The sequence below is a fragment of the Cynocephalus volans genome, chromosome 1, assembly GCF_027409185.1.
Source record: "Cynocephalus volans isolate mCynVol1 chromosome 1, mCynVol1.pri, whole genome shotgun sequence".
Lineage (NCBI taxonomy): Eukaryota > Metazoa > Chordata > Mammalia > Dermoptera > Cynocephalidae > Cynocephalus > Cynocephalus volans.
Window position 1 is genome coordinate 196,336,393 of NC_084460.1, and position 26,760 is coordinate 196,363,152.

At 35.0% G+C, this 26,760-nt stretch overlaps 1 protein-coding gene across 27 annotated transcripts in view; it reads left to right on the plus strand.

The window, feature by feature from the left end:
* The window catches only part of CLASP1 (cytoplasmic linker associated protein 1), a 277,667-nt gene that overhangs the window by 184,488 nt on the left and 66,419 nt on the right, over positions 1-26,760 (plus strand). For 12 of the 27 annotated variants that reach the window (XM_063079348.1, XM_063079329.1, XM_063079319.1 and 9 more), the window contains 3 exons: positions 10,512-10,619; positions 15,186-15,353; positions 21,586-21,693. In XM_063079348.1, the coding sequence (XP_062935418.1) occupies positions 10,512-10,619; positions 15,186-15,353; positions 21,586-21,693 (384 nt within the window). Of the gene's footprint in view, positions 1-10,511; positions 10,620-15,185; positions 15,354-21,585; positions 21,694-25,848; positions 25,912-26,760 lie in introns of all 27 variants that reach the window. The other 15 variants (XM_063079427.1, XM_063079446.1, XM_063079464.1 and 12 more) reach the window with 2 other exon arrangements.

Here is a 26,760-nt window from a genome sequence, read left to right on the forward strand (position 1 = left end):
ATTTCCTACAAGTCTCACTGGTGGTTCTTAGGGTTGGAAAAGGTTATGAAATGAAGAGATTCCAAAATGAAGAGATGGACAAGAACCTTTGTCATGACCAGAACCTCATTTGTGATAGCAGAAAGCTGAGGCTGGTGTGATTGTGAAGCTGGGTGATCATTTTCTTCATTTATTCAGCTGATAGGAGTAATTTTATGTCTCTCCTTCCCGAAGAGACAATCCTAAGTGTTTCCTCAGCCTCACTAGAAGGGAAGTGGGGGAGTGGACTAGAATAATGAAGATAAAATGGAAAGCGAGACATTATGTGGGAAATTATATTTTTTCCCGGAATGCCCTGATTTCACGTGCCTATATAACAGAATTGAAATCAGCCTGTTTTTCCACCCAGCCCTAGGAATTGTTAACTTTTTTTATTTTTTCTCAGTTCCACTGCCCTAAGCAAGGTCAGAGTTGCTGTCTCAATTATTATGTAAGAGACTAAGTCTCTTTCTAGTTCTCCTTTTGGTAGGAGAATGGTGGCATGATATGTGGGCCCTTAATTTTATAGAGCTCAGAATCAGACAATAAAGAGCTTCTTTGGTGGAGCACAGTGCATGTCAGTGTCTGTACCAGGGCTGCGCAGGCTGTTGACAACACTGGCCAGGCAGAGCCTACTGTGATGAGAAGGACAGGACACATGTCCCTGGGAGACCTGTAAAATTGACCACTTATAAGCTGTTGTTGTTCTGTTTGTTTCAGCAATGAAATTTAGAGAGCCAGTGATGTTTAGAAAAGCCACCAGTAGTTATTAGGCCAAGGCCCCAGTAACACTTGGTGTCTTGTCAGTATGAGTTTCCCATCTGTAGTTTTGAAATTATTATAGGATTTTAAAAAATTTGTTAATAAGTAAAAAAACACACACACACACAAAATTTGTTAGTAAGTCTGTTAAATATATTACTGTCTAATTCCTAAGACAAGAAGAGATAGATACTTTCATTATTATGAGGCAAATATATGGTCTTGAATTAGTAGTTGGGTGCTCTAAATTAAAAGTTCAGGCAGTACATTTGAATTCTGGCAATTACATTACACTGTATTAGGTAATTGAGAAAAATATGTATTCTTCAGGAGTTATTTATTGTATACATCAAGGGACCCTTCTAACATTAATGACTAAAAAATATTCTTTTAAAGAACTAAAACAACTTTTGGACAAAAGTTTATTTTTGGGTTATCTTTCATTATATTATGTTCAGTAAATTTGGGGGATTTGGATGAAATAAGCATTTATATTGTTTATTAGTTGTTCGTGAGAATGCTCATGATTAGATATCACAGGGTGAATGAATGCACTCATACTATTTTATTAATGTTAATATGTTTAGGAAAAGTATTATTCATATTTTTCCACAAAATAAATGATTAGATTTTATAATAATTACATATTATATATTATATGTTAATTATATGTAATTATAGTTATATATTATATTTTAATAATAAACAATTAGATTTTTAACTGAACTTAGATTTTAGTTCAGTTTTACTGAGAAATAAAATATTTGGTATTGCTGTCTTTTTATCCAAGAACTCTGAATGTTAAATAATTGGCCTTTTTACACAATGGAAAAAATATATACGTCTGTATATAGAAGTAAAAGAGGGGCTGGCCAGACAGCTCACCTGGTTATAGCATGGTGCTGATAATACCAAGGCCAAGGGTTCAGATCCCCATACCAGCCAGCTGCAAAAAAATAAAAAAATTTAAAAAAATAAAAGAATGTGTCAAGCCTTTTACATTTATCTTTTAAAAATCTGAAGGAACTCACTCTTTGGAGGAGTAGTTATAGGTAGCACAATTACAAGTAATCAAGTTTCCCACTTTTTGTTCTATCAAAAATACCGTGTAAGAGTAGAGGCTGGTATAATTGTACCCCAAGCAGTGAGATGTAAAACAGATATGTATGCCAAAATGTCATAATGTGATGAGAATTGAGATTTACTTAGAAGACCTTTTAATTTTATAATCTGTAAATAGGGAATTTGCTGAAAATTTTGAAACGTGGGGGACAAAGAACCCCAGCGATGTGAGGCTGTGTAGTAGTTTTTCAATTTCCTTAGGCTACCCTGAAGTCATGGGAACCCATGCATGCAAGTTAAACCTGGTACACAGGTTTATTTCTCCTGTCTTGGATCTTTTATAGAAGAATGGCAGTGTGATTGAAAAAAGAGTGTTTAGCAGCAGTATTAAAAGGCCACAAGATGTGAATATTCTCTCTTTATTCCATGAAAGTTGAAGGTTTTGCACTCCTCTTACAATTCTTTGTTTTTCTCTGGGTCTGCTTTTTTTCTGGTTAGGTTCATTTGTTGATGCATCTCCCTCCAGAATTTTTTCTGTTGTACAGTTATTTATTTATTTATTTATTTATTTATTTACTTACTTACTTATTTATTTATACTTATGCTGACTGTTTTTTCTTCTTTCACATCTGCTGTCTTCTTTCTCTCTGTCTCTGTCACTTAATAGATCATAATATAGAACCGAAGTATATTTTTAGTATTGGTTGTTTATTGAGTAGAATGTTATTGTACTGAAGACCACAGAGCATTTTATATCATCTCATTAAAACATACACAGGCATTTATAGTAATATTGCCAACTCAGTAGAATGGAAACAAAACAAAGTAAGAAACACCTCTTTCTATAAAATAAATATATATCTGAACACAGCATAACACAGGCCCTTTAAACTACATAGCTGCATTCCCAAAGAAGTAAGGAAAGTTCAAAACCAACAAGAGAATCAAAAACTTGAGTGATGAGTTTGAACTAATTTTTAAGGCTGCCCTGAGGGTTTAGTTATTAATGTGAGTTACTAGGCAGACAGAAAACACAACCTTGATCTCACCCAAGGTGAAAATTCAGAGTCGGCATTAAGCCAGCATTGTCAAGGGGCTATATTTCCATGAAAATGTAGACTAATGGGGGGAAACCTCTCTTTATCTTCAAATTGACATGATGTCTGTTTTGACTTTGCCCTGGACAGAGGGGAAAAAATATCTTCCTAGTAATTTGTAATTAAGCTCTCTACTCACACAGGTTGTGGTGTCAATTTACATTACCTACGATGTCTGGGAAACTCCAAACTGATGAATTAAAGTGGTCTGATTTGTATTGCTCCTAAGAGTACCTGACAGGAGCACCCATTCCACAGAGGAAGCCACTCTGAAATCTGGTTCCTCAAGTTTCCCACTGATTAAAATTATCCAAATGTGAGCTCATAGTCCAAAATTACATCCATCATGAGTGAGATGCTGCAGAGAAAAAGAATAAAAACAGAATAAACTCTTAAGGACTTAAGGATCTGTTACAGAATATAAAATAACAATATTTAAAGTGTTTAAATGAAACAATATTCTTGCATTTTTTAAGCAATATATACATTTTAGTAGCCAGAATGATCTTCCCACTTGAGAACATATCACCAATCTGGAATAAAAGCAGTGAATCCACACAGCTCCAAACCCAAGCAAAAGCAGGAGTCCTAGTAGGTGAGAGCCAAGCTGGCTTTCATCCTGAGGTTTTTGGCTGAACCCTGGAGTCCTTGGACATTTACTATGATGACTGCACAGGACCTAAAGAACCAGAGGTAAACCCAAGCCCATCTAAGATCTGTATTGTCATTGGAGAGCAAGAAGTTAACTTTACTAAACTGAGGAGGACAACAGGGAAATTTGCCCACCTTACCTTTGGTACTGGTTGGAGGGGGAAAGTAATCTCCTGAGAATTTGCAACCATAAGGCAGACCTTTATGCAGGATTCTGGTCAGAATTTACACTGCCTTTGTGGTCTGAAAAATCCAAATAGGTAAATCATTTTAAGTTGGCTATGGATTACTTTGTCCATGAGACACTAGCAGAAGCAAACATATATCTTCTTTGGAGTAATTCAGCTTCAATTTAGATCTTAAATAATTCACGTAAAGTTCCAAGAAAAGTGTTTATTTCATGGTCTTAATATTTAAATAAAAATAAATTTTGGAAAGAGAGTAAGAGACTATCAACAATGACCAACCAGGTTTTGAAAAAGAATAAATGGGACTTCTAGAAATGAAAATATAATAAATTATTAAAATTAAAAACTGAGTAAATAAAGCAGCAGGATCAATGTAGCTGAAGCAAGAATTTATCAGCACCGCACTCACCCGAGTGAGCCACGGCCCGGCCCCTGAAGCAAGAATTTATGAATTAAGACAGATAGGAATAAATTATCCAGACTACAGTATAGGATTGGTTAATATAATAGAGCTGTTAAGTAGCATGGAAGATGGCAAAGAAATTTAATATGTCTAATTGGAGTTTAAGAGGACAGAATAGGGCAGAGACAATATTTGAGATGAGAGATGATGGTTGAGAATTTTCCAGAATTGATGAAGGACACTAAAACACAGGTAAAAGAAATCCATCTGTTAAATACCAAGCAGTACAAAAAGAAATATACAGTTAAACACATCACAGTGAAATGGCAAAACACCAAAGAGAAAAAAAGATGTTATCAGAAGCAGCCAGAGGGAAAAAGAGACTACCCACAAAGGAAAGCCAGAGGTTAAATTCTAGTACAAATAAAACTGGGGAAATCTGAATAAGATCAATGGAGCATATCATGTCTCTGTTGTGTTTCTGATTTTGTACTGTTGTCATGTTACCATTGAGAGGACCTGGGTAAAGTGCATATAGGATCTATTATTTCTTACAACTGTATGTGAATCTATAATTATCTCAAAATAAAAAGGTTTACTTTTTAAAAGGAAGGAGCGCTTAAAATTACTCCTTCCCTCCCAAAAGTATGATTTAATAGAAGCTGCATTTCTAGTATTATTATTCTAATCTACAAGATTATTACTTTAGAGGTAGTAAACCGTATCTTTAGAAAATCAAGTCCCAAAGAAGGAAACAAAAGAGAGTAAAAGGAAAATAAAAAATCAAGATGAATAAAAAGCATGCATATAAGATGGTAGAAATGAGCTCAAGTGAACCAATCTTCCCAGTTACAAGAGAAAGATTGCAAGACTTGATGTTTTAAAAAGATCTAGTTATGTGGTATTTAAAGGGACAAATCTAAAATATAAGGCTGCAGATAGGTTAAAAGACAAAGAATGAGAAATATATAATAGAAGGAAGCTTTTGAAGATTTTTTAGTAATTAGACCAAAAAAAGGCAAAAAGCATTACTGAAGAGATTTGCTATATAATAGTATACTGTATACAGTATAATAAATCATGAAGATTTAATAGTTCTAAATTTTTACGAACCTAATAAAAATAGCCTAAAATGTAATAAAAAGTATTTGAAAATTCATATAGTGGGAGATTTATAAAAATATAAATTTATGACTAGGCAATACTTTTACTTAGTTCAAAACTCAGAAAATATAAAAAGGTACATAGTTAAAAGTTCCCCTCCAATCTTTGTCTTTCATTTGCCTACTTACCACCTCTTTTCCTCAGCCCGAAAATGTTACCACTCTTCTTAGTTTCATTGTTATCCAGGGTTTGTTTGCATATAGAAGCAAATATAAAAATATTTTCTCCCTTTTTTTAAAACATAAAAGATACTGTATTTACACACACTGTTCTGCATCTTGCTTATTTTCCCTTAATATATCTTAAGATCTTTCCATATTGGATTAGAGAGAACTTCCTCATTCTTTATTACTGCTGTAGTACATTCTGCTGTATGATTAACCTTATCTAACCAGTCCCCTATTGATAGACACTGGGTTGTTTCCAGAGTTTTGCTGTTACAAACTCTCCTGCCATGAATAACCTTTTATATACATCACTTTGTAAGTATGCAAATGGATAAATTACCCAAAGAGGAATTGTCAAGTCAAAAAGTGTATATGTTTGTTTGTGGTAGGTATTGCCAAATCATCCTCTATAGTAGTTCAAATGTTTGCTCTCACCAACAACTGATGAGAGTACCTGATTCCCTACATATCAGAATGTTACCAAATTCTTAGATTTTTGCCAATCTGGTAAGTGATAAGTGGCATTCTTAATGTCATTTTCATTATTTTTCTTATGACTAAGAATGAACACTACTTCATACATAAACAGCCATTTCTCTTTTGTCTTCTATCTGTTCTTGGCCTTTACCCATTCTTCTGCAGCAGTGGTATGCTGGAGCTGGCCTGTACCAGTTCTTGAGTCATTGATAAATTTTCAGGAATTTTGTAAGCTGTTTGACATCACATCAATAGCCTGAAATGGACCATGATGGGAATACTTACACAATGGAAATTGAAAAACAGCATACATCAGTAGATACCTCCCCCAGCTGATTATTAAACATTTACCAGCATGCCACTGGTTGTGACACTTATTGATTCCTAGGAGCCCTTTGTATGTTAAGGAAATGTTAGCCCTTTGTGATATGAATTGCAAATAATTTTTCCTAATTTGTTATTTTCTTGAATTTGCTCAGGTTTTCTTTTTGCCCTGCTAAGGTTTAAAAAAATTAAGTAGTCAAATTTATTAATCTTTTTTTTTTAATGGCTTCTAATTTCAAGTCATAGTCAGAAAGGGCTTTTCCACTGTGAGTTACAAAGGAATTCTCTCATGTTATCTTTTAGAATGCTTATGGTTTCATATTTCATATTTCAGTCTTAGATCCATTTGCTGTTTTTATTGGTGTGAGGTGTGAAGTATGGATCCAACTAATTTTTCCAAAGCAAAAATTAGCAAATTAGATCCAGTAATGTATTTTTTAAATGTAACACATTATGCTGAACTCATATGAATTTTTGTGGAGTGAATCAGAAACAATTCTTAGAGGGAAATTCATAGTCTTAAGTTTATATTAATAGACTAAATTAGAAAAAGAACAGACTAAACCCAAAGAAGAGTGGGAAGGAAATAATAAAGATAAGACTAAAAATTGATTAAATATGGGCTGGCTGGTTCACTGAGTTGGTGAGAGCAAGTTGTTATAACACCAAGATCAAGGGTTCTAATCCCCGCACTGGCCAGTTGCCCAAAAAAATAATAAATTTGATGAACTAGGAAATAAACATTCACTAGAGAGCATTAGGAGATGTAAAAATTTGTTTCTTTTAAGATACTAATAAAACAGGCAAACTTTCAGAAAGATCAATTGAAATAGAGAAAAGGGACAAATAAACTTAAAAATGATAAAGTAGGTGCAGGTATGGATAAATAGAGTTTTAAAAGGTAATAGGAGAAAACTATGATAACTTTATATTACAATTTAAAGACAAATTTCAGGAAAACCTGAAACTCTTCAAGAAGAAACAAACAACTTAAGTAGTTGTAAGACTCCTCATTAAATAATCTGAATCAATAGTTGCCCACCTTGCCAAAAAGAAATTAATTAAAATAGAAAAGATACATTGTTGGGAGGGAGGGGGGAGAGAGAGGAGGGAGGGAGCTTTCGGTGATAGGCCACAATAATCAACCACATTGTATATTGACAAAATTAAAAAAACAAAAAACAAAAAAATAATAAAAAAAATAAAAGATGTTGATTAAAAAAAAAAATAGAAAAGATACCGAAAAATCCCTACCATGCTCAAATGATTATGCATCTAAGTTGTATCAAGCATTGGATAATTCCAGTCTTATATAAACTCAGAGAATAGGAGAAGAGGGAATACCTCCTTCACTGGTTTTATGTGACCGATGTAACCTTAGAACTAGAATACAATATAGATGTTCCATGTAGTGGGTGTGTATGTCATGACCATATAGGTTTACTCCAGGATTAATATCTTAAAAATTTATTGATGTAGTTCAAATTCAGGAGAGAAAACCTCTTATCTCAATAGATGCAGACAAAGCATCAAAAAACTCAGCAAACATTTATGATAAAATTTTTTAGCAAGTAGGAATAGAAATAAATTTTTTTAACCTCTTGAAATATACTTACTGTGAAATTCCAGGATTTTTAAAAAAAAAATCTGGATTGAGTCAGTAATGCCTATCCTTAGTACTGCTCTTTAGCGTTTTATTATTCCATGACTAAGCACAATAAAGACAAAGAAATGGAAGTCAGTGGTTTGAAGGGGAGAAATTGATGTCTTATTTGTAGATGAAATTCTGTATCTCCAGATAATCTGCATAGAAATTAGTAGAATTAAAAGTTTAGCAAAGGTCTTAGAATTAAGATCAAAGTATAAAGACTTATTGTATTCTTATCTGTCACCAGCAGTTAGAAGATATAATTTAATAAAATATACTGTGTATAATAAAAATAAGGCATCTTTGAGTAAGGTGCTTTAAAAATTGAATAGGACCTTTAGAAAAAATTACCAAACTTTATCGAAAGACATTGAAGAAAGTTAAATAAACAGAGAAAGTATTTATAAATGGGAGGATCAATATTGCAAAGCTTTCCCCACAAAAGTAACTCAAAATTCCACATATGCCAATCAGCATTTCAGTGGGTCTTTTCATTGTACCTGCACATACACGTGGAAGACAGCAAAGGGCTTAGGAAAAAATGGATTGATTTGCCCTACTAGTTAGCAAGATTTTTTTAAGCTAACCACAACATTGTGATGTTGCACAGGTATGGACACACATGGACCATGGACCAGGGGAACAGACTAGACAGCTGAGAGAGCTTGGTAAATGACAAAGGTGGCACTGTAAATCAATAAGAAAAGGGTTAAGTAAATTTATTTGAACATTGGTTAGTCAAATGGGAAAAATGAAATGGATCTCTTCTTTACTCATACAGAAAAATCAATTCCATAAGTTCATAATTTCATAAATGTTGAGCAAAACAGTAAGTTTTAGAAAAATAACATACTTTGTGTTACAACTTAAAATTTTTTTTAAATATGCAAAACAATGCCATATATTTCTTGGTTATGAAGGTATATATACTACCCCCCAAAAAAAGAAATACAAGGGAATATTGAACACTGGGTTTAGGATCATGTTACAAAATGTTGGGGGAATATGGAGGATACAAGGGGGTTATAGCAAAGAGGATTTTTTATTTTTTAAGCTGAATAGGTATAGATGTTCATTTAAAAAATGTTTTTACAACCTAAACATTTTAGAGTAAATTTAAAATAGGAAATTAAGTTCAGTTGTTTTTTAATGTTCACTTTGCCTAGGTGACTGCCTTGATTTAGCTAGTGATTTCCTTCAGGAAATCAAAGGTCCTCAGTCAGGCTAGCCAGCCAGCCTGCCAGGCAGGGGTATCTAAACTGATAGTGTGACATTGGACAAATGAATTAATTGCCATGTTTTTCTTTTTCCTCATCTGTAAAGTGAGAATAATGACCTCATATGTTGTTGTGAGGATTCTGAGTTGACATATTTAGTTGTTAGAGTATATATCATTTGGTGTAGCTTTTAATTTTAGCATAGATTGTAGAATTTATGTACTCTGTGAGACTTTCCTTAAACTGCTATTAAAAGTCATTGATTACGTCTCGTTTTAATTTTTTATTAAATGCCATGATTTCTTTCACTGCTCCTTAACTCCTTTTCTTGAACCTTTTTCAAACCTTAGGATTTGCTTTTTCTGCATTACTTTTCTGCAAGCTTTGTCAGATAACTAGGGTAGAAGTGATTTTGAACAGTATAAAAAGCCAGTGGAAGTTCAGATTGGTTCATGTTTTCCCCTGCTATTCTGATTGAACTATGTATGGCAGGAGAGGCATTTTGTGCTTCCTTAAAACCAAAGAAGCCATGTATATAAAAAAAGTTTAATCCCTAATCATGCTACTCTGATCACCAATGATTTTGTGTTTCTGAATTCATTTTTATTTTTATGGTTTCATGGTTTAGTAATTGGGATTAATAGATTGCTTTACTTATGGCAAATTCTTTTCATAATTGCCTATAGCATTGAGTTATTTTTAGGCCATCTTTTCTCTAGGTACTCCTAATACTGATTCTTTTTACCTTCATCTTTTGCAGCCTAGAAACTTGTCAATATATGTGCTTTAAAATAGAAATTTAATGCTACATGTCAAAGCACATTTATTCTCTGGGGAGTCATAGTTTTTGTTGACTGCTGAATTAAGAAAGTGGTTTTTATTTTTGGTTTTTGTTTTGTTTTGTTTTACAATGACAGCTGATACTTTCTTTTGTTTTTGAAGATTTGACAGATTTATAGACAATCAAAAAAAGAGAATTTAGTCTGGAAAAAAATTGTGGAAACAATCCTCAGATGAATATTACCTCCTCATCTGAAAATATAATGTGCTGAAATCATTGAAACCTATGAATCATTGAAACCTGCAGGTTCCTGGTCCCTCTCAGGAGTTTCTACTTTGTCTCTAGAACATGTGTATACATGCGAGCGTGCATGCGCATGCACAGGGAGACATGTCAGATCTCATGTTGGGAGGACCTGGCTCCCATAGAGGCTCCTGCTCCCCATGTAGTTGGCCCAGTCCGTGCCCCTCACTCATGGTGTGGGTTCTTTTCTCAAGTAGATGGCACTAACTGAAAATGTTTTGGAAACACTGCTTTTGTTGTGTCCTCCAGGTCGCATCCGTACAAGACGGCAAAGCTCTGGGAGTGCCACCAATGTCGCCTCTACACCCTCCGATAATCGGGGCCGCAGCCGCGCTAAAGTGGTTTCACAGTCTCAGCGTAAGAAGTATATTTTATGCTCTTGGTTACCTTAGTTTTATTCAGCAGCTTATTCTGCAGCTGAACAGTTTACAGTTGACTTCACTGGGAAAAACATTTTTGTGGCTCTAAGATACTGTGGGTAATTTTATTGTTTGTTGGGTAAGCTTGCAAAATGGAGCATTCCAGGCATACTTTTGTCTCCTTTCCAGGTGATTTAAATTTTTTTGTCATTAAGTATTAAACATTAAAATGTAGTTTCTCTCCCTCTCCTAAAGCCTCTCAAATTGAAACTTCACTGTTCTGTGACCCGTTTGTTTTGTTAAGGAATTCTCCTGATGTAATTTTAGAGCAGTACCTGGGCAGAAAACTACTAATGCCAAGTTCTTTCTAGTGGCAAATAAGTAAATCCATTAAAAGCTCTCCCCTTTAACCCTGTATTCTAACATTTGCAGCCTATATCTCTCTTCTTGCCAGTGTGGGTTCTTGCTTTGCTTAGCTGCCCTCGCTCTGTTATTGCTTCTCTGTATATGTGAAGTCACTTGGTTTGTTAGCCTGAGCCAGGAAAGCAGACAGAGCTAGAAGTAATTTATTCTGGTCACTCTTAGGATCCAACCTTGGTGTCTCACTTTCCAGCTACACATAACTTTGAGTGGCCTGGTCCCTCTCCATGCAGATAGATTAGGGCTGGGTATCAGAGTGCTCCTGGGCACAGTGAGCATGGGAAGGAAAAGTCTTTTCATTCCCAGGAGCCGCATGCGTCCCTGCAGCACAGCACTCTTTAGCTGACATGGTTTGCCTCCTTCGTAGCCCCAGGAGCTGTCTGGCTTGTGTAGAAAGCACTCAGTCTGCAGCCAGTCCTTAGGGTCTCCCTTAGTATTGGGAATGCTTTGCTCAACTCCCTTTGAATTTAGATTCTTTTCCATGTCTCTTTGATAACTGTAGTCCCGATGTTATACTAGCTAGTATCTCTTCTGCAAAGAAGGCGGAAGGTCAGTCATATTCCTTTCTGTGGCATAGGTTGACTTGTGTAGTATGATAGGCTACAAGCATGGGCTTCAGTGTCAGCCACACCTGGATTTGCATCCTGGCCTCAGTGTGATGTTGGGCAAATCTTTTAACCTTTTGTCAGCCTTTGTTTCACTGTCTGTAAATTGAGTGATAATAAGTTCCACCCTCATGGGGCTTTAATGAGGATTTAATGAGTATTGTGAACCTAGCACGTGATGGACAGTCAGTAAGTGGAAGCAAGTTCTATAGCCATAATTGCTTCAGACTGCAGACTCCTATCCTAGCTGAGATTGAGCAGCCTTAACATCTCTTCCTGCTTTATCCCTGTTCCACTTCAGTAAGTTCAGGAAAGAAGGCTAGGGATGGATTTATCTAAAAATGCCCTACTTCTGAACTTACCTGCATTTTCAATCAGATCCACGGTGTAGATGAAGCCGAGAAGCTTCTACCTTGGGAACAACATCCTGGCTCTGGTTTTCCTGTTGAGCCCTGGAGACACAGAAGGATGTAATGCTCTTGTCATGACCTCATAAATATGGGTCAGATCTTACTGCAAAGGAATATAGGTCCATATAAGAAAATTGAGTTAAATAAAAAATGTCTTAATCCTCTAATTGTGGAGAATGAGTGTTGGACAGTATTTTGCATTTCTTTATGTCCTTCTTTATTGGCATTGGCCTCTGCAGCGTTCCTTGCCACAGCTGGGTCAGCACTTTATTTCTCTGTACATATTGCAGGTTTTAGAAATCTGTATGTTATCTCTGCTTAGGATGTGGTGAAGATTCAAGTTCCTTCTCTAGTTGGGTGAGGGTGATGATAGAGTTCTAATCCTGCAGTCATAAAAATACTGCACCTGGCCTTGGGGCTCCATTTTTAAAAAGCTCTAGTTTTACTTTGTTCACCAACTTGTACTCACAAGAAGGGAGACCACACCAAACACCAACAAATGATCAGCCTGTGGCTTAAACATATCCTTATAAATTAAATATTTTAAAAAATTATTTTAATAAGAGGTAAATATAAGCATATTTATATATATTACAAGTGTAGATATATTAGCATTCATAGTCCTGATTTTATATAGATTTTATTAATATTAGGATTAGGGCCATTAATAGTTGACATATTTTAAGTATTTGAGGATTAAGAGAAGTCATAGGACTTTCAGGTAAAACTACTTAATAGCAGTTTCTTTAGGTTCATTGGTGTGTATTGAGCACTTACTATGTGGAGAGCACTGCTGAAGATGGTAGTGAGAAACAGTTGAGTAAGTTATGATCACTTCCCTCAGGCTGCTCAGGCTAGAGAGTAGATGTGCTCTGGGAGGGCAGGGGTCTTGTCTTATACTTCTCTGCATCTCCCAAGCCTAGCACTGTGCCTGGCACATCGTAGGCTTGTAAGTGTTTCATGAGCGGATCTGAAATAAATGCTTATATAGTATGATAACTATAAGATAAACATACATACAAAAATAGATGAGGAGGAACAAGTCCTAGGAAAAACAGCTATTTTGCTAATATGTATGTGAACAAAGATGTTCGTGTTGTGTTGCATGCTGACCTTCTGTATTGTGTTATTGTCTTTTAATCCACTTTTTGCCTGTCCTCTGGTCTGCTCTCATAATCAAGGATCCAGATCTGCTAATCCTGCTGGTGGTAAGCTATTTCTCTTGCTTTTTTTTTTTTTTTTGCATTGCCCGTTACCCTATGTTACTTGCACAATATTAATTTTTCTCTTTATTGTGAGCTTAGTTAATCTTTCTGCGTTTTTTCTGTATGTTCAAATTCTAGAGTTTGAAATGGATTTCTTCTCTTTTATATAGCATGATAGTTTATTTGTATATTCAAATTTCACAGGCAAAATTAATAAGTTCTGAGACAAAATCTTTGTGGTAGTGTGTATTGCTGATTTTTGCAATGATTTTCACTTCAAACTGTAGTTAAATCATTATAAAGTATTAATACTTTGTGAGTAGTAATAAGTAATTTTTTTATCTCACAAGAAGATTTATTTAAATAATATGTCTTAAATATATTATACATAAATATTATATATATTTATATATACAAGAGTACTTCAGAAAGTTTGTGGAAAAATAGAATTAAAAGATAATGTGAATCCTTCCATGAGCTTTTTGAAGTACCCTCTTATGTATAAATGAATTTCCAGATAAGTAGTGTCTCAAAGGTTTTTTTCCTCAGGGTCATTCTATTCTGATACATAATAATGTATACTTTACATTTTAGAATTTATTGCCTTCTCTACTTAGGGAGATGATCTATCTAAGCAACTGACTACCATTTGGGTGTATTGTTATGATGCTTAAAATTTTGCTGTTTTCTATGAGAGAGAATTTTGTTCCACAAGAAATGGTTATATAGGTATCTAGCTACTTAGCTATTAATAAAAGTTACCAGCCATATTATCTGTCTTTAATTTCCAATTTTATTGCATACTTATCAGGGAATGTAGCCTTTGTGAATTTTACTTTTAGAGTTTTTTGAGATTTGCTTTGAGATTAGTACACAGTCATTTTTTGTATTATTCATGTATGAAAAGGTGAAAAGAATGTGTTCTGTTTGTTGGAATATACATGTGTGTATGAGAGATTTGTGCATATGTATGCAAAAACAATTTTTGCTTGCTCTGTCAATTTCTGTGAGATGTATTAGTCTTTCATAAGTTATTACTCTTCATAAGTTCTATTAAAAATTATGGCTTTTTCAATTTCTTCTCATATTTTTATCATTTTTATGTTTTATATTTCAAAGCTATGTTTGGAGCATAAATGTTTGTGATTATTAAATCTTTGTGGACAGTTTGTTTTTTAATCAGTATTAAATATCCTCCTTTATCCTTTTTAAGTGCTGTGTTGTATTCTATTTTGTTTTGCTTTGGGTATGTTGTTTGAGTCTTAACAACATGCAGTTGGATTTCATTGTCGTTTTTTAAATCAACCTAAGAAACTGTCTTTTAATTATTGATTACTGGTATGTTTGAAGGCCTGTTCCTACCATCTTATTTTGTGATTTTTATTTACCAGGTTTGTGGTTATTTCATCCCTTGTCCTTTTTTCTTCCATTTGTTAGATCAGTGGAGTCCTCTTGAATCCATATTCTTCATCTAATGTTTAAGAAATTTCTGTTATATTTATATTTCTGTTCTTTGAGAAATTTCAGACTTAAAATTTTTAACATATCAGCTCTTACAGAATAAAAAACCAAAACAATAAATAAACACCTTTGTGCTTACGTGTAGAGATTTGCTGTGGAATAGAGAGGCTACTGTTGTTACTCAGCCTGCTCTTTTGTATCAGAAATTTTGCAGTCATTTTTGTAGAACTCCACCAGTAATTCTTCTAAGTATAGATATTCTTTTATGATATAGTCAGTATTCTTTTATGCGCCTATATTTTTAAAAAAATTTTACTACCACCAATTAAAAAGCTATTTTTATATAAAAATTTCTTAGTATTTGATCCATATTAATGTAAATGTAAAAACTGGCTTCTGAAATTATTATAATTTATTCCCTGATTTATATTTATTATTCATTTTTGTTTTGCTTAATTTTTAGCTGGTAGCCGGTCAAGTTCCCCAGGGAAATTGTTGGGAAGTGGTTATGGTGGACTTGCTGGGGGATCCTCAAGAGGCCCACCTGTGACACCATCTTCAGAAAAACGAAGCAAGATTCCCAGGAGTCAGGGATGTAGCCGAGAAACAAGTCCAAACCGAATAGGATTAGGTAAGGATTCTCAAAGACCTTGGAATATCATTCCCAGCTTGGTCATGGTTTTCATTATAACCTAATGACTTTGTCTAATATAGGACATAGTGATCTGCTTTTGAACTGAGGATGTCACTTTGCCTGTGTTAAAAAGACATTTCGATTTGTGCTTTATACAGATGTATAAAGATGTATGTTGAGGTTTCCATTAGAACCACAAAGTATGCATTGACTTAACATTTAAATTAATGGGAAGGAATTAACATCATTGTAGGTTTTTGTGTTTTAAAGTCATTTTACAAAGCATTGGAATTGGGGGAATAGGCAGGGTTTGTCCCTTGCAATTAGAAGCAGTGTTGCTTTTTGTTTTCCTTGCACTAATCAGTACTAATATAGCCATTAACCGGTATGAGTTTTCAAAGGTAGTTTTTATAGTCCACATTATTATTTTCATTTTTATCTCTAATTGGTGAAACTTATGATCAAAGAATATAGTTAACATAATTTTGACATAATTTTTTTCAATCCTGAAAGCCAGGAATTGATGAAAACCAATACATAGTATTTATTTTTGTGTTGTAGTATTTAGTTTCTTTGTAATAGTGTATAGAATCGTATGAATTACTCCCAGAGCTTGAAGACCTTTTACTCTATTAAAATGTAATTCATATGCTACCTTTTTTATATAAAAGTTAGAAATCTGTTGTGATATAATACAAAAAAATCTAAACTTATACTTTCTCTTTATTACATGTTTATCTACTTCCTAAGGGTAAAAATCTATTAATATAAAATGAAAGTACTATATTCCTAAGTCCTGTTGGCTTATCTTTCTCGTTTATTCATTTATTTCCTCAACAATTTTTACTTGAATGTCTGCTATGATGTATCAGGCACTTTGTTAGACCTGAGAATTAGAAGATAAATGAAGTAGATTTAGCTTTCATCTTCAAACAGCTTGTGATCTATTGGAGAGAGGTGAACATGCAAGACGATATGACAGATACTATGACAGGGTGCTCTGGGACCATAGAAAAGGAGTGTCTTAGGCCCTCATCCACCTCAATTCTCCCAGATTTCCTGCTAGGGGAGGCTTCCCAGAATAGTTTGTTTTAGTGAAATATATATAAGGTGGGATTAGCCAGGGCTGGAGCTGAGGGGAAAGATGTTCTAGAGGAAAGAGAAGCCTGTACAGAAGCCGTCAGGTGAGAGGGAACCACAAGTAATTTATTTGGCTCCAGCAAAGGGGGTTCGTCAGGGTGGACTGGGAGTTAAAGGCAGAGACACTGGTAGGGTCCAATGCCCAAAAGTCCTTGAAGACCCTTTGAGCTATGAGAAAGCATGGGCAGATATTTAAGAACGGATAGGATTTGATTTGAACTCATATTTCTGAGGCAAGTAAAAAGTATTTGGTGGTTTTGTTAATTGTCCATGATGCCAACTTTCTGTGGGCATTATGTAGCAGGAACTCTGAGCTGACAAGTTATTTGGGAAAAGATCATGATTAGACTATCTAAATTTCACATCTGATGCTGTAACACATTAGTGTTTGGATCTCATTTTGTTTGGAAAATGCATTGGATTTTAAATCTAGGTATGAGATTCAGCTATCCTTTTTCCACAGTTAATTTTATAGGATGTCTGCAATCCGTATTAGTTTTATACTTTTAAAAATTCTTTTCTGTTCAGGGAATTCACTATTTATATTTATTAAAGATGCTATTTTTATCACCTTCTTGAAATTGGGAAATAACCCACCTTCAATTACCTAACATAACTCTGAAACCTGGTGTTTCATGGCCTTAAATAAGAAGTTTGTGTTGTATGTAGTTGAAAAGACAGCATTTTACAAGCTTTTAAAAGAGGTATTATGAAACATCAGTAAGAACTAAAAAGGAGCCTGTTTCCTTCCAAAGAGTTTTTATTTGAAATGTTATTTGAAAGAGCTTATTTCCTTGATGCTCATTAAGGGGATTAGTTATATGTGAAGCTTTGAGGTCATACATACACTTTTGATTAAAGAAGATAGTTTATTTAAATTTCTGCACTTTGTGAGAATACACACATATAAAGAAATATATATGAATAAAATATATTTTTCCATTTATTGGAATAGTACTACTTACAGATTCCATTTTATGGGGTGGCACATATACAGTTGGCCCTCCATGTCCATGGGCTCTGCATCTGTGGATTCAACAAACCACAGATCCAAAATATTCAAAAGCAAGAAAGCGAAAATTGTGTCTGAATTGAACATGTACAGACTTTTTTTTTCCTTGTCATTATTCCCTAAAAAATACAATGTAACAATTATTTACATAGCACTTACATTGTATTAGGTATTATAAGTAATTTAGAGATTACTTAAAGTGTATGGGAGGATGTGCATAGGTTATATGCAAATACTATGCCATTTTATGTCAGAGACTGGAGCATCTGCAGATTTTGATATCCAAGGGAGGTCCTGGAACCAATCCCCCAAGGATACCAAGGGATGACTATAGTAGCATTTTTCAGTAATAGATTATATATTACTGTGATAATTTAGTATATATTGGATACATGCCTATTTGTCTAAACATATGGTGTACTATATAGAAGTTTTAATTATAAATATTCAGAAAGATGGGGAGCATCGTTTAAGAATGTGCTCTGTAATCCCCAAACCAATTAATTCAGCATTCTTAATATAGCTAAACTAGGCTTGGAACTTGCACTGAGAATTAGTTCTGGTTATCTACAAATTGTGTTTGGTGCAACTATGCTTTTTGTTTGTTTGTTTGAAATGATATTTCTTAACTAAATTTTCTTTTTTTTTTTTATGTGTTACAAAAATGACGCCGAAGCTGTTTCTAACATCCTAAGATTTCTTAAGCAAAATGACATGTAATTCCTGTTGGATAGCCAAGAAACAAAATAAATACCTGCTATTCTCTTTTTTCTTGATTTATTCCCTCAGAAGCTATTTAGCTGTGTGGGAAAATATATTTGTAAATTGTTTCATTTTTGTGTGTTTTAAAGATAATACTTTACAGATAATAAAGTCACACAAATAGCCAGCATCTACAGCAATTATATTTTAGAAGTTTGCTTTTGGTTCCCTTCTTCTCCCAGTCATCTGTTGAAAAGTCTCTAAAAAAACACACTTGACATTTTTGCAGCTTACATTCTGTGGATATGTATTTTGAATGTTTTAAGATTTTTCTGGTTAAAAATATGTTAAAAGAATTAAAAATTAATAATAAGCCATTTCAACTATGAAATAAGACTGCTTGTGCAAGACCATGAAAACGTCTGCACTGAAGAGATGTTTTATGTCTTTAACTTTTAGTAGTTTTCATTAATTCTCTTGTATCTGCTTTTAATGTCAATTCTGGTTGGATCCCTCCTTAAAAGGCAGAAGTCAGGATTACCATTTAAACACTGTGAAGATAGGATAGAGTGTCTATCAGGAAACAAAAATCAATCAAATGGTTTTTCAAGGCTTCCCAGTGTTTCATGTAAGCACGAAACTTAAGAGCTACCTAGGAATACTGATTTTAGAAAGTTCAAATGGCAATTATGTTTTCATCATCTCTTCCTCTCCTCTTATGCTTTTTCCTGCATAACATATTCTCGCATACAGCATTCTTTCAGTTTTGCCTCTTAATATGGAGACAAGTAATTTGGTATTTTTTTTAGTCTTGACCACCTAATTAATTAGTCTGTAAAAATTATTTCTTTATATACTTATTTTAAATATTCCTTGTAGATTAGTGTTTGGAAGTGGTGTTATAAATGAGTGGGCGTTTTTCCTCTTGGGTTTTAAATTATCCAACATTTGAACTGTTTATCACCACTTGATATACTTTAATGAGCTTTGAGGTAGCTATGGGCAGATTTGCACAAAATCGTAAACAAAAAAAACCCTCTTTTTCTGTATGCTACCACTAGCCGTATGTTAAAGGAGCCAGTCATTATGAATGGGTGTATGAACTCTCTCTGGGTGAAATACCAGGAGGGTAAATCTTGATAAGAAATGTATGTATACTGTTATTTCAGGTTGTGTCTGTCCATGTTGGTTTTTTGTTTGTTTTCTGTCCCTGTTAATACCCTTTGTTGTCTTCACAAAGCAAGTTCAGCACAGAGAAAGCATTTATTCCCCATTGCTGTTAGCATATATATGAATTTAAGGAAGAGGGTGGAGACTGGGTAAAAATTCAGAAGTAATCAGGCAAGAACTATTAAGAAAATGCTCGATAAGCATACACTTATATGAAGAACTATCAGGACTGTTTGTATTGCTTTTTGAGTATTTGTTTTGGGTGAGCAATGTAGTGAAACAAGATTTTCATATATGCCGTTCAGCAAGGAACTCAGTATGTATGTATGTATGTTATCTCACAGTATGCTTCTCATTTGAATGATGGGACTCTCTCTGGCTCTTCATTTTCCTAAGGGGAGCTGGGACCCAGAGAGGCCAAGTGGCTGGAACAGTGAGTTAGTGTGGAACTGGAGAAGTCACTTTGTGAATTAGATGTGGCATTGTTCCTCTGAGGATGAACAGTATTGCTTTGTGCATTCTAGGAAACTTCTCCATATTGGTGGGGTCAGTAGATACTCCCTAGTTTTTTAAGGATTTAGTTTGGCACTTACTACTTTTGCCCTCATTTTAGGAGCTGTTTAGAATGTTATCGAAAATTGCTGATTAAATAATCACTCCTACTCTGAGTGAAAACTCAGTGCTTCCATGTCACTCTGGCAAAATTAAGGAGAGTTTAGGAATTTCCAATGAAGCCCCAAGGAAGCCGTTTGGCCTGACTGATCAGATTGCATTCCTGCGCCTGACCTTTCAGTGCCTGAGCAGTGCTAAGCATTTAGACATCACTCATAAGTCTGCAGGATCCAGTTCAACCCCAGCACTGAGCAGTTGAGCACAGTAAGAAGTTGGCTTCATTTTTCACTTCCATATCATTCTTTATCAGGGAGTTTCATGATTCTGGGTTGTAAGACATTCTTGTTATAGTTTGTACAATAAATCTTTGCTCTTGAAATGATAGGCTACACTCATTGCATTTATAAAAAGATACTCATTTTTACATCAGTGAGTCAAGTTTATTGTTTCCATAATCTCTGAGAAACATTTCTATTCAGCCCAGAAGAGGAGTAGATCCTTTCAAGATGGAAATGTATATTGTCTCCATCAGCTATAACATAAGGCATTCCAGCTACACACATTTAGTATGCAAAGTTGTTTTGTAGTATTTTGCTAGTAATGTATTTTTGTTTTCCCAAGTTAAACTGAGAAACAAGGGCATCTTGGTCTTTTCTGAGCTTCACAGTCAAGTTGTTACTACACCTTAGGCCATTGCATGACTCTGTCTTAAATCTTAGTGTTTTTTAATATGAGAATAATGAACTTTATCCATAAAATAATCATAAAGTAATTAGCTGCTCTCAGGTCAATGGCAGGATCTTTCACCTGAATATTGAGATTATCAGTCCACTTGCTGTAGACTCGGTACATAAGACTGTCAGTGAAGATGCTTGGTAGGGACCACAGGCAAATTTTTTACATTCCTATAGAGAAAGCAGGGATGAAATGTTGAGACCAGTAAATGAATGAATAGCAGTCCCAACTCCTCACGTCTGTGATTTAGATAACTGAAAATGTTTGAAGCATCCACACGTTCATTTGAAGTGGGCAGGCTCTCCAGTTGTGTTGACTCTTATGGCTTTTTGTTTGTAAAGAAGGCCAAACTGGGAGAATTGAGCCATCTTCCTTTTAATTAGGTAAGTTCATGGACTTCAAGGCCAAAAGCATTTACTCTTACTGTTAATCCAAACTAAATTTTTTAAGAATCAAGTGCATATGAAAACAGCTTTGATCTTTTGACCTTTTGTCAAGAAGTTTGCTAAAGCCATAAAAACTGATCATTTCTAAAAAGCTTTTGATCTTGTATTTCTGATGCCAGTTTGTTCTTTGGAAGGATTTCTTTTCATTTCTTACATTTAGGTGAAATTTCACCTCATACTAAAAGTCACAGCTTTCTGAGGCATTGAGCATAATCAAGTTTTGTTCCAAACCCTCTCCTGTTGGCACATCAGTCAGTGAGACCTCAGCCTGGAGAGGTGGCTCAGTCATCAGAATTCCCCAATGCAGACAATGTCATATTTACATTGACCGAATGTGACTGACATTTTGTGAGCTTTTCTGTCTTCATTAAACTTGTTCACCTTCTCTGAAACCCCTCATGCTGCACGCTAGCACGGAGCAGCCGTATCCCTCGACCCAGCATGAGTCAGGGGTGCAGCCGCGATACCAGCCGTGAGAGCAGCCGAGATACAAGCCCTGCTCGGGGCTTTCCTCCACTTGGTGAGTACATGGAGGTGCTGACTCAAAGAGCGCAGAGTTCCTTCCCCCGCTCTAAATGCTTGTCCGAGACACTGCTGGGTGGAATGACCTGCTTTCCCTCCTCTACTATCCTCGTGACCCTCTCTTCTTTCTTTCCTCTTCCTTAGTACCCTTTGTTGTCCCCCTCTGCATGCTTGAATTTCGGCAACTTCAAATTTTCATATATTAGAGGAAAAAAGCACCACTTCACTCTGTACTGGTTTCATTTATGACCACTTGCTGTGAGGCAAGCCCATCTGTGTGGAAATTTTGAACATGAGGCAGAACTTAATTGCTGCTTAAAAGTAAAGATAATCCAAAGTTCATCCTTAGTCATTGAATTTCTACAATTTATCTTTAATTTTACTAGAGATCAATCTATATGTGATTAAATTCAAAGAAGGAACAAAAGTATAATAATAACATTTAGAGTATTAAATGCATTTTCCTTTTAGTTTTAATAATCATGCCCTTCCCTAAAATGGACATATAATATGCCTTTTTGTCAAGTACAAATTATCCCCAAAGAGATCTATCAACACATACTTTTTTGAAAAGGAATATTTTGTATTCTTCAATAATTACTTTTTAGTTCTTTGGCATGTTAAGTGCTGTATAGATGTATATTTTTTCTTGATAAGCATAAAGGGAAGAAATCATTTTATAATAATTAGACCTATACCTGTAAATAACCGAAGGAACTGTGTCCTGCAGCAGCCTGTTATTTTGACTCTGTGAGTAAGTAACTGATCTTTTAAATATATAAATGTCACTACAGAAGAGGGATGTTAAATCAAAAGCATAAGTCCTTCATATTTGCTGCTACCAATCTCCTTCTAATATATTTTTCCCCCAATCAGTATAAGTAGTCACAATCTAGACATATTTCTTTATGACCATTGTCCTTTATGAGATTCTGAAAAGGAGCAGGTAAGCAGTCGCCAAAGCCCTGCTAGATGATTCCCTTCACTTAGTGAGGAGATACCTGTTGTGAGGTGTTCTATCTGATTAGCACGAGCCCCTGAGTGGGGCAGCTTACCTAGTGCATGTCAGCTATTCCATAGCAATCTGAAGCATTAGAGCCGAATTCTCAGTAAGTCAGTGATGTTTTTTTCCTGAATGAACTGGTGATTTTTCCTTTTAAATTAAGGCTATATATCTATGCATCTTTGCTCACTATTTGACCTTCCAAACTGTGTATTTATATGAGTAACAATTCAATCTATTTATTGGTTATTTTGTGTCTTAGAAGTAATTCAGTGTTTTTATTTCATACATATATTGGTATTGTTGATATTGTCCATGGAAGCAGCCTTTGTCAGCTGGCATGTGGTCTGTGGACCAGGCAAGGTGGGCTGAATTCTTGAGTAGTTGAATGATCTCGTCTTTTACTTTCATTGGTTAAATGGATCTGCTTAACTGTCATTGTGACAACCCAGAATGTTGAAGTGTATGATTGCTACTACTAAGGCAGAGTGTGGATCCTAACAAACTCTGGCATCAGCTTGTGTCTTGTGTTTTGGTCGGGGCAATAATTAATGTCTTCTGAGCTAAATTTTTATACCATGCCCCATTTTCCCCCTTGGGTTAGACCTGTCCCTAAAAGTTGTGTTGGCAAGAACAACAACAGTGCTTGTGTGTACCACACAACACCATTCAGAGCAGTCATCAGACATAATGCCTCGTGGTCCTCGTTCACCCTGTGGGACAGGTATTATCATCAGAGTCTTAGGAAGTTTAAGCCACTTTCTCAAGGTCACACAGCTAAATGGTGGAGCCAGGCTTTGAATCAGGTTTGACTTCAAGCCTCCCTCGTTTGAAAGTAGTTTTGATAATTCAGTGTCTTTCATCTGTTTCTCAAAAATGTATTAAATGCTTTCCGTGAGGCCTCTGTAGGGTTGGGCACATAGAAAGTGCTCAGGAGATGTTTTTCAGTGATTTCCAGGCTTGGGATTGGACCTGGGAATTCAAAGATACATCCTAGAATGTGGTTGTTCTCAGAGGAGCTGCCACACATTCTCTGGAGGATCCTTTTTTTTTTAATAGTCACTTTCCACCCCTTTTGGAAATGAGTGAGATTGTGTTTCAGTGCCCCTTTTAGTCAACTTATATAGCCATCCTCCATTTTTTTAAAAAAAGAGAATAAAAGTAATTGTTTGGGTGAATATATGTTTGTTTTTAAGTTTTTTTATTACAAGATTATTTGGGACTATTTTAAGGGTTTCAGTATGCATTTATATGGTTATAGTGATAATCCTTGATTAAGAGAAATTAAGGGCTCTAGGACTCTGCTATAAATCAGGTTTTGACACAAGTGGGTCCACCTTGGATTCCATCACTGGATGTTCACTTGTGAACATGACAGAAGACTCAGTACGTGACAGATTTACTGTAGAATATTATGTTGAAGTAAAACCAGAGGACCACTTTATAAGGAACCTGCAGACCAAGTATTGCTTTGAAACTGTTTTGTTTCAGTTATCAACATATGATACTTGATGTGCTTGTGCAATAAATGTATAGTTCACTTCAGCCTCAACAAAATATTTTGTCAACTTCCTTATTTAAGGAAAGTGATAACTTTAAAGTATCTGTTTTAGAGATTGCCTATTTTTATTTATGTGAATATTGAGAAAGGAGGAAGTTACTTTTACTTTTGCAAGCTGGTTAAAATGTATCCTTATTGACCAGGTAACCTTTGCTATTTAATATGTACATATTAATTATTAAGTATTTAATAGCACATTTATCACATATATGCACATTTTATAAAGTGTCGTGAGCTTAAAAAAGTAAATTGAAGAATTTAAGGTTTTGATATTTTGTGACTAAATGTGTATATGTCAATGTGTGCAGAATGCTGCTAGTAGTGGTGGGTGAAAGGTAGCTCTGCTCAGTATTACTTTGTTAAACCTACAAATTTTCTATAGTATAATTGCCGTGATTTTTTCAAAGAAATAAATGGAAGCATATCATCTTTTCTTTTTTCCTAAGGTAAAGAAAAGCCCGTATATTTATTACATGGAACTGTGGTCAGTGAATCAACGTTTTGAACCAAGTCTTAATTTCATAATTATTTCTAAAAGTTACTCTTTCTCCACATGAGGACAGAGTTTAGCATTTATTTCCTTAGGTTGATGAATTAATGTACTTATTACAAATAATTGCTAATAAAATAATATTCTAATTTCTAAATGTAAATTGTAGTTTACTCTTAGTTATTACTGCAACCACCACTACCACTACTAACTTCTATTACCATCTTTGTTTACTCTGTGCCTGGCACTGTTTCCTGTGCTTTATGTATAATCTCTTTGAATCCTCTAGTAACTCCCAAGAGGTAGGTACTATTATTAACACATTTTTACAAATGAAGAAACTGAGACAGTTTAGTACCTTACCCAAGGTCCAGCAGCTAGTTGGGATCAAACCGTGATTTACAGTTGTATTACTGAGCCAGTTCTCATAACTGGAGTACTGCAGCTGCCTCTCCAAGGAGGGTCATGAACTTATTTCAACTAAATCTCCAGCATTTAAACAAATACATTAATAATTAGGATATGGTGTAACAGAGCAACAAACATTTTGACTGCGGAAAATGGAATTCCAGTTGTGGATCGCCCTTCCTGTGATTTCATTCTGTTTCTGTTGAAATAACATTATGAACTTCTGTGCTTTTGTTTTGGTGCATGGTTGCATATGCATCACATACTGATGAAACATCTTGTGAGCTGAGTTAATAATCCATCTTACTGCTGCTCGTTCCACTCTGGGATTTTGATGGTGCTCTGTGACTCCCAATGTTCTTCATGTTGCATATTTCCATATGGCTGATAGAGGCTTCATGGTGTGAATATAAACCTGGAGTCTGAGTTGGTTGATGCATACCTAGTTTGGAGCACCTTAAAGAGTGCCTTTGTTATGCTCATGTGTTTAATAGCTGTGTGAGAGCCAGCTAGCTACCCTAGAGTTTGGGGATTGGCACCTGCTATCCATTCATATCCAGCACCATTTCTTTTCATGAGAAAACGTGGCCTTGTTGGTAGCAGTCCCTGCATTTCCTTTGGACTGTGGCATTTTCTGTCTCGGGTACTTCTGTGTTAATCCTGTGGGTGTTACCGTTCCTTTTACCTGCAGCCTCTCGACGTCATTCCAGGTCCACTAGTGCTCTCTCCACTGCTGAATCTGTTGGGCAGTCAGGTGAACAAGTGCTAACTGCATGAATTGGCTTCTTCATATGTTCCAGTTTCACACCCATGTTAACATTTGTTTTCATCCGTGTTGGCTAGTACTTGGCATGTATGCACCTCATATTTTTTTTCCCCAATGTGCTTTAATTTTTTTAAGTTGTCGAATGTTTATAGTTCTGTTTATAGGCCATAGATGCTTTATAGACTGTTCGACAGCATCATTTCTCCAGTGTTCATATTTATGTTAAAACAAAAAATAAATAAATAAAATGGGAGAGCACTTCTTCCCCTCCTATCACCCCCTCCCCAGGAAAAAAATAACCAAAACTAGGTATCATATAGGGTCCCTGTGGGAAAATGGGGTGTAGGTATCATCCAACAGAGTCTTTCATCTGCAGAGTCTTCAATCCCAATAAAATGTCAAATATTATTATTAGTAGTATCTGATTCTAATTAAGATACTATTTAGTTACCAGTGTTCCAAATTATACATAATTTCATATGTATGAAAATAAATGTATTGTCCTAAAAGTTTTATGGAAAAACAAGATCAGAATTCAGGTAATCAAGTTGGGCCAAAAGGTAGCCTCTGGAGTCTGCGGACTCCCAAACCTTCTGTCTCAACTCTGTTTAACAATACCAAAACTCCACTGGTTAGCCATGGGGGCAAAAAGTCAGCATACAATAATGCATCAGTTTGCCAGATTTAACTGGCGTCATTCTTATATGCTAACAGTCTCTAATGACTAAATTTTCTCTATTGAATAAGGCTTAATTATGAATTCACGGACTGTTGGTGGTGACAACTGTTACCAATTCACTGAGTTAGTTATTTTCACGTTTCTTTCTGTAAATGAAG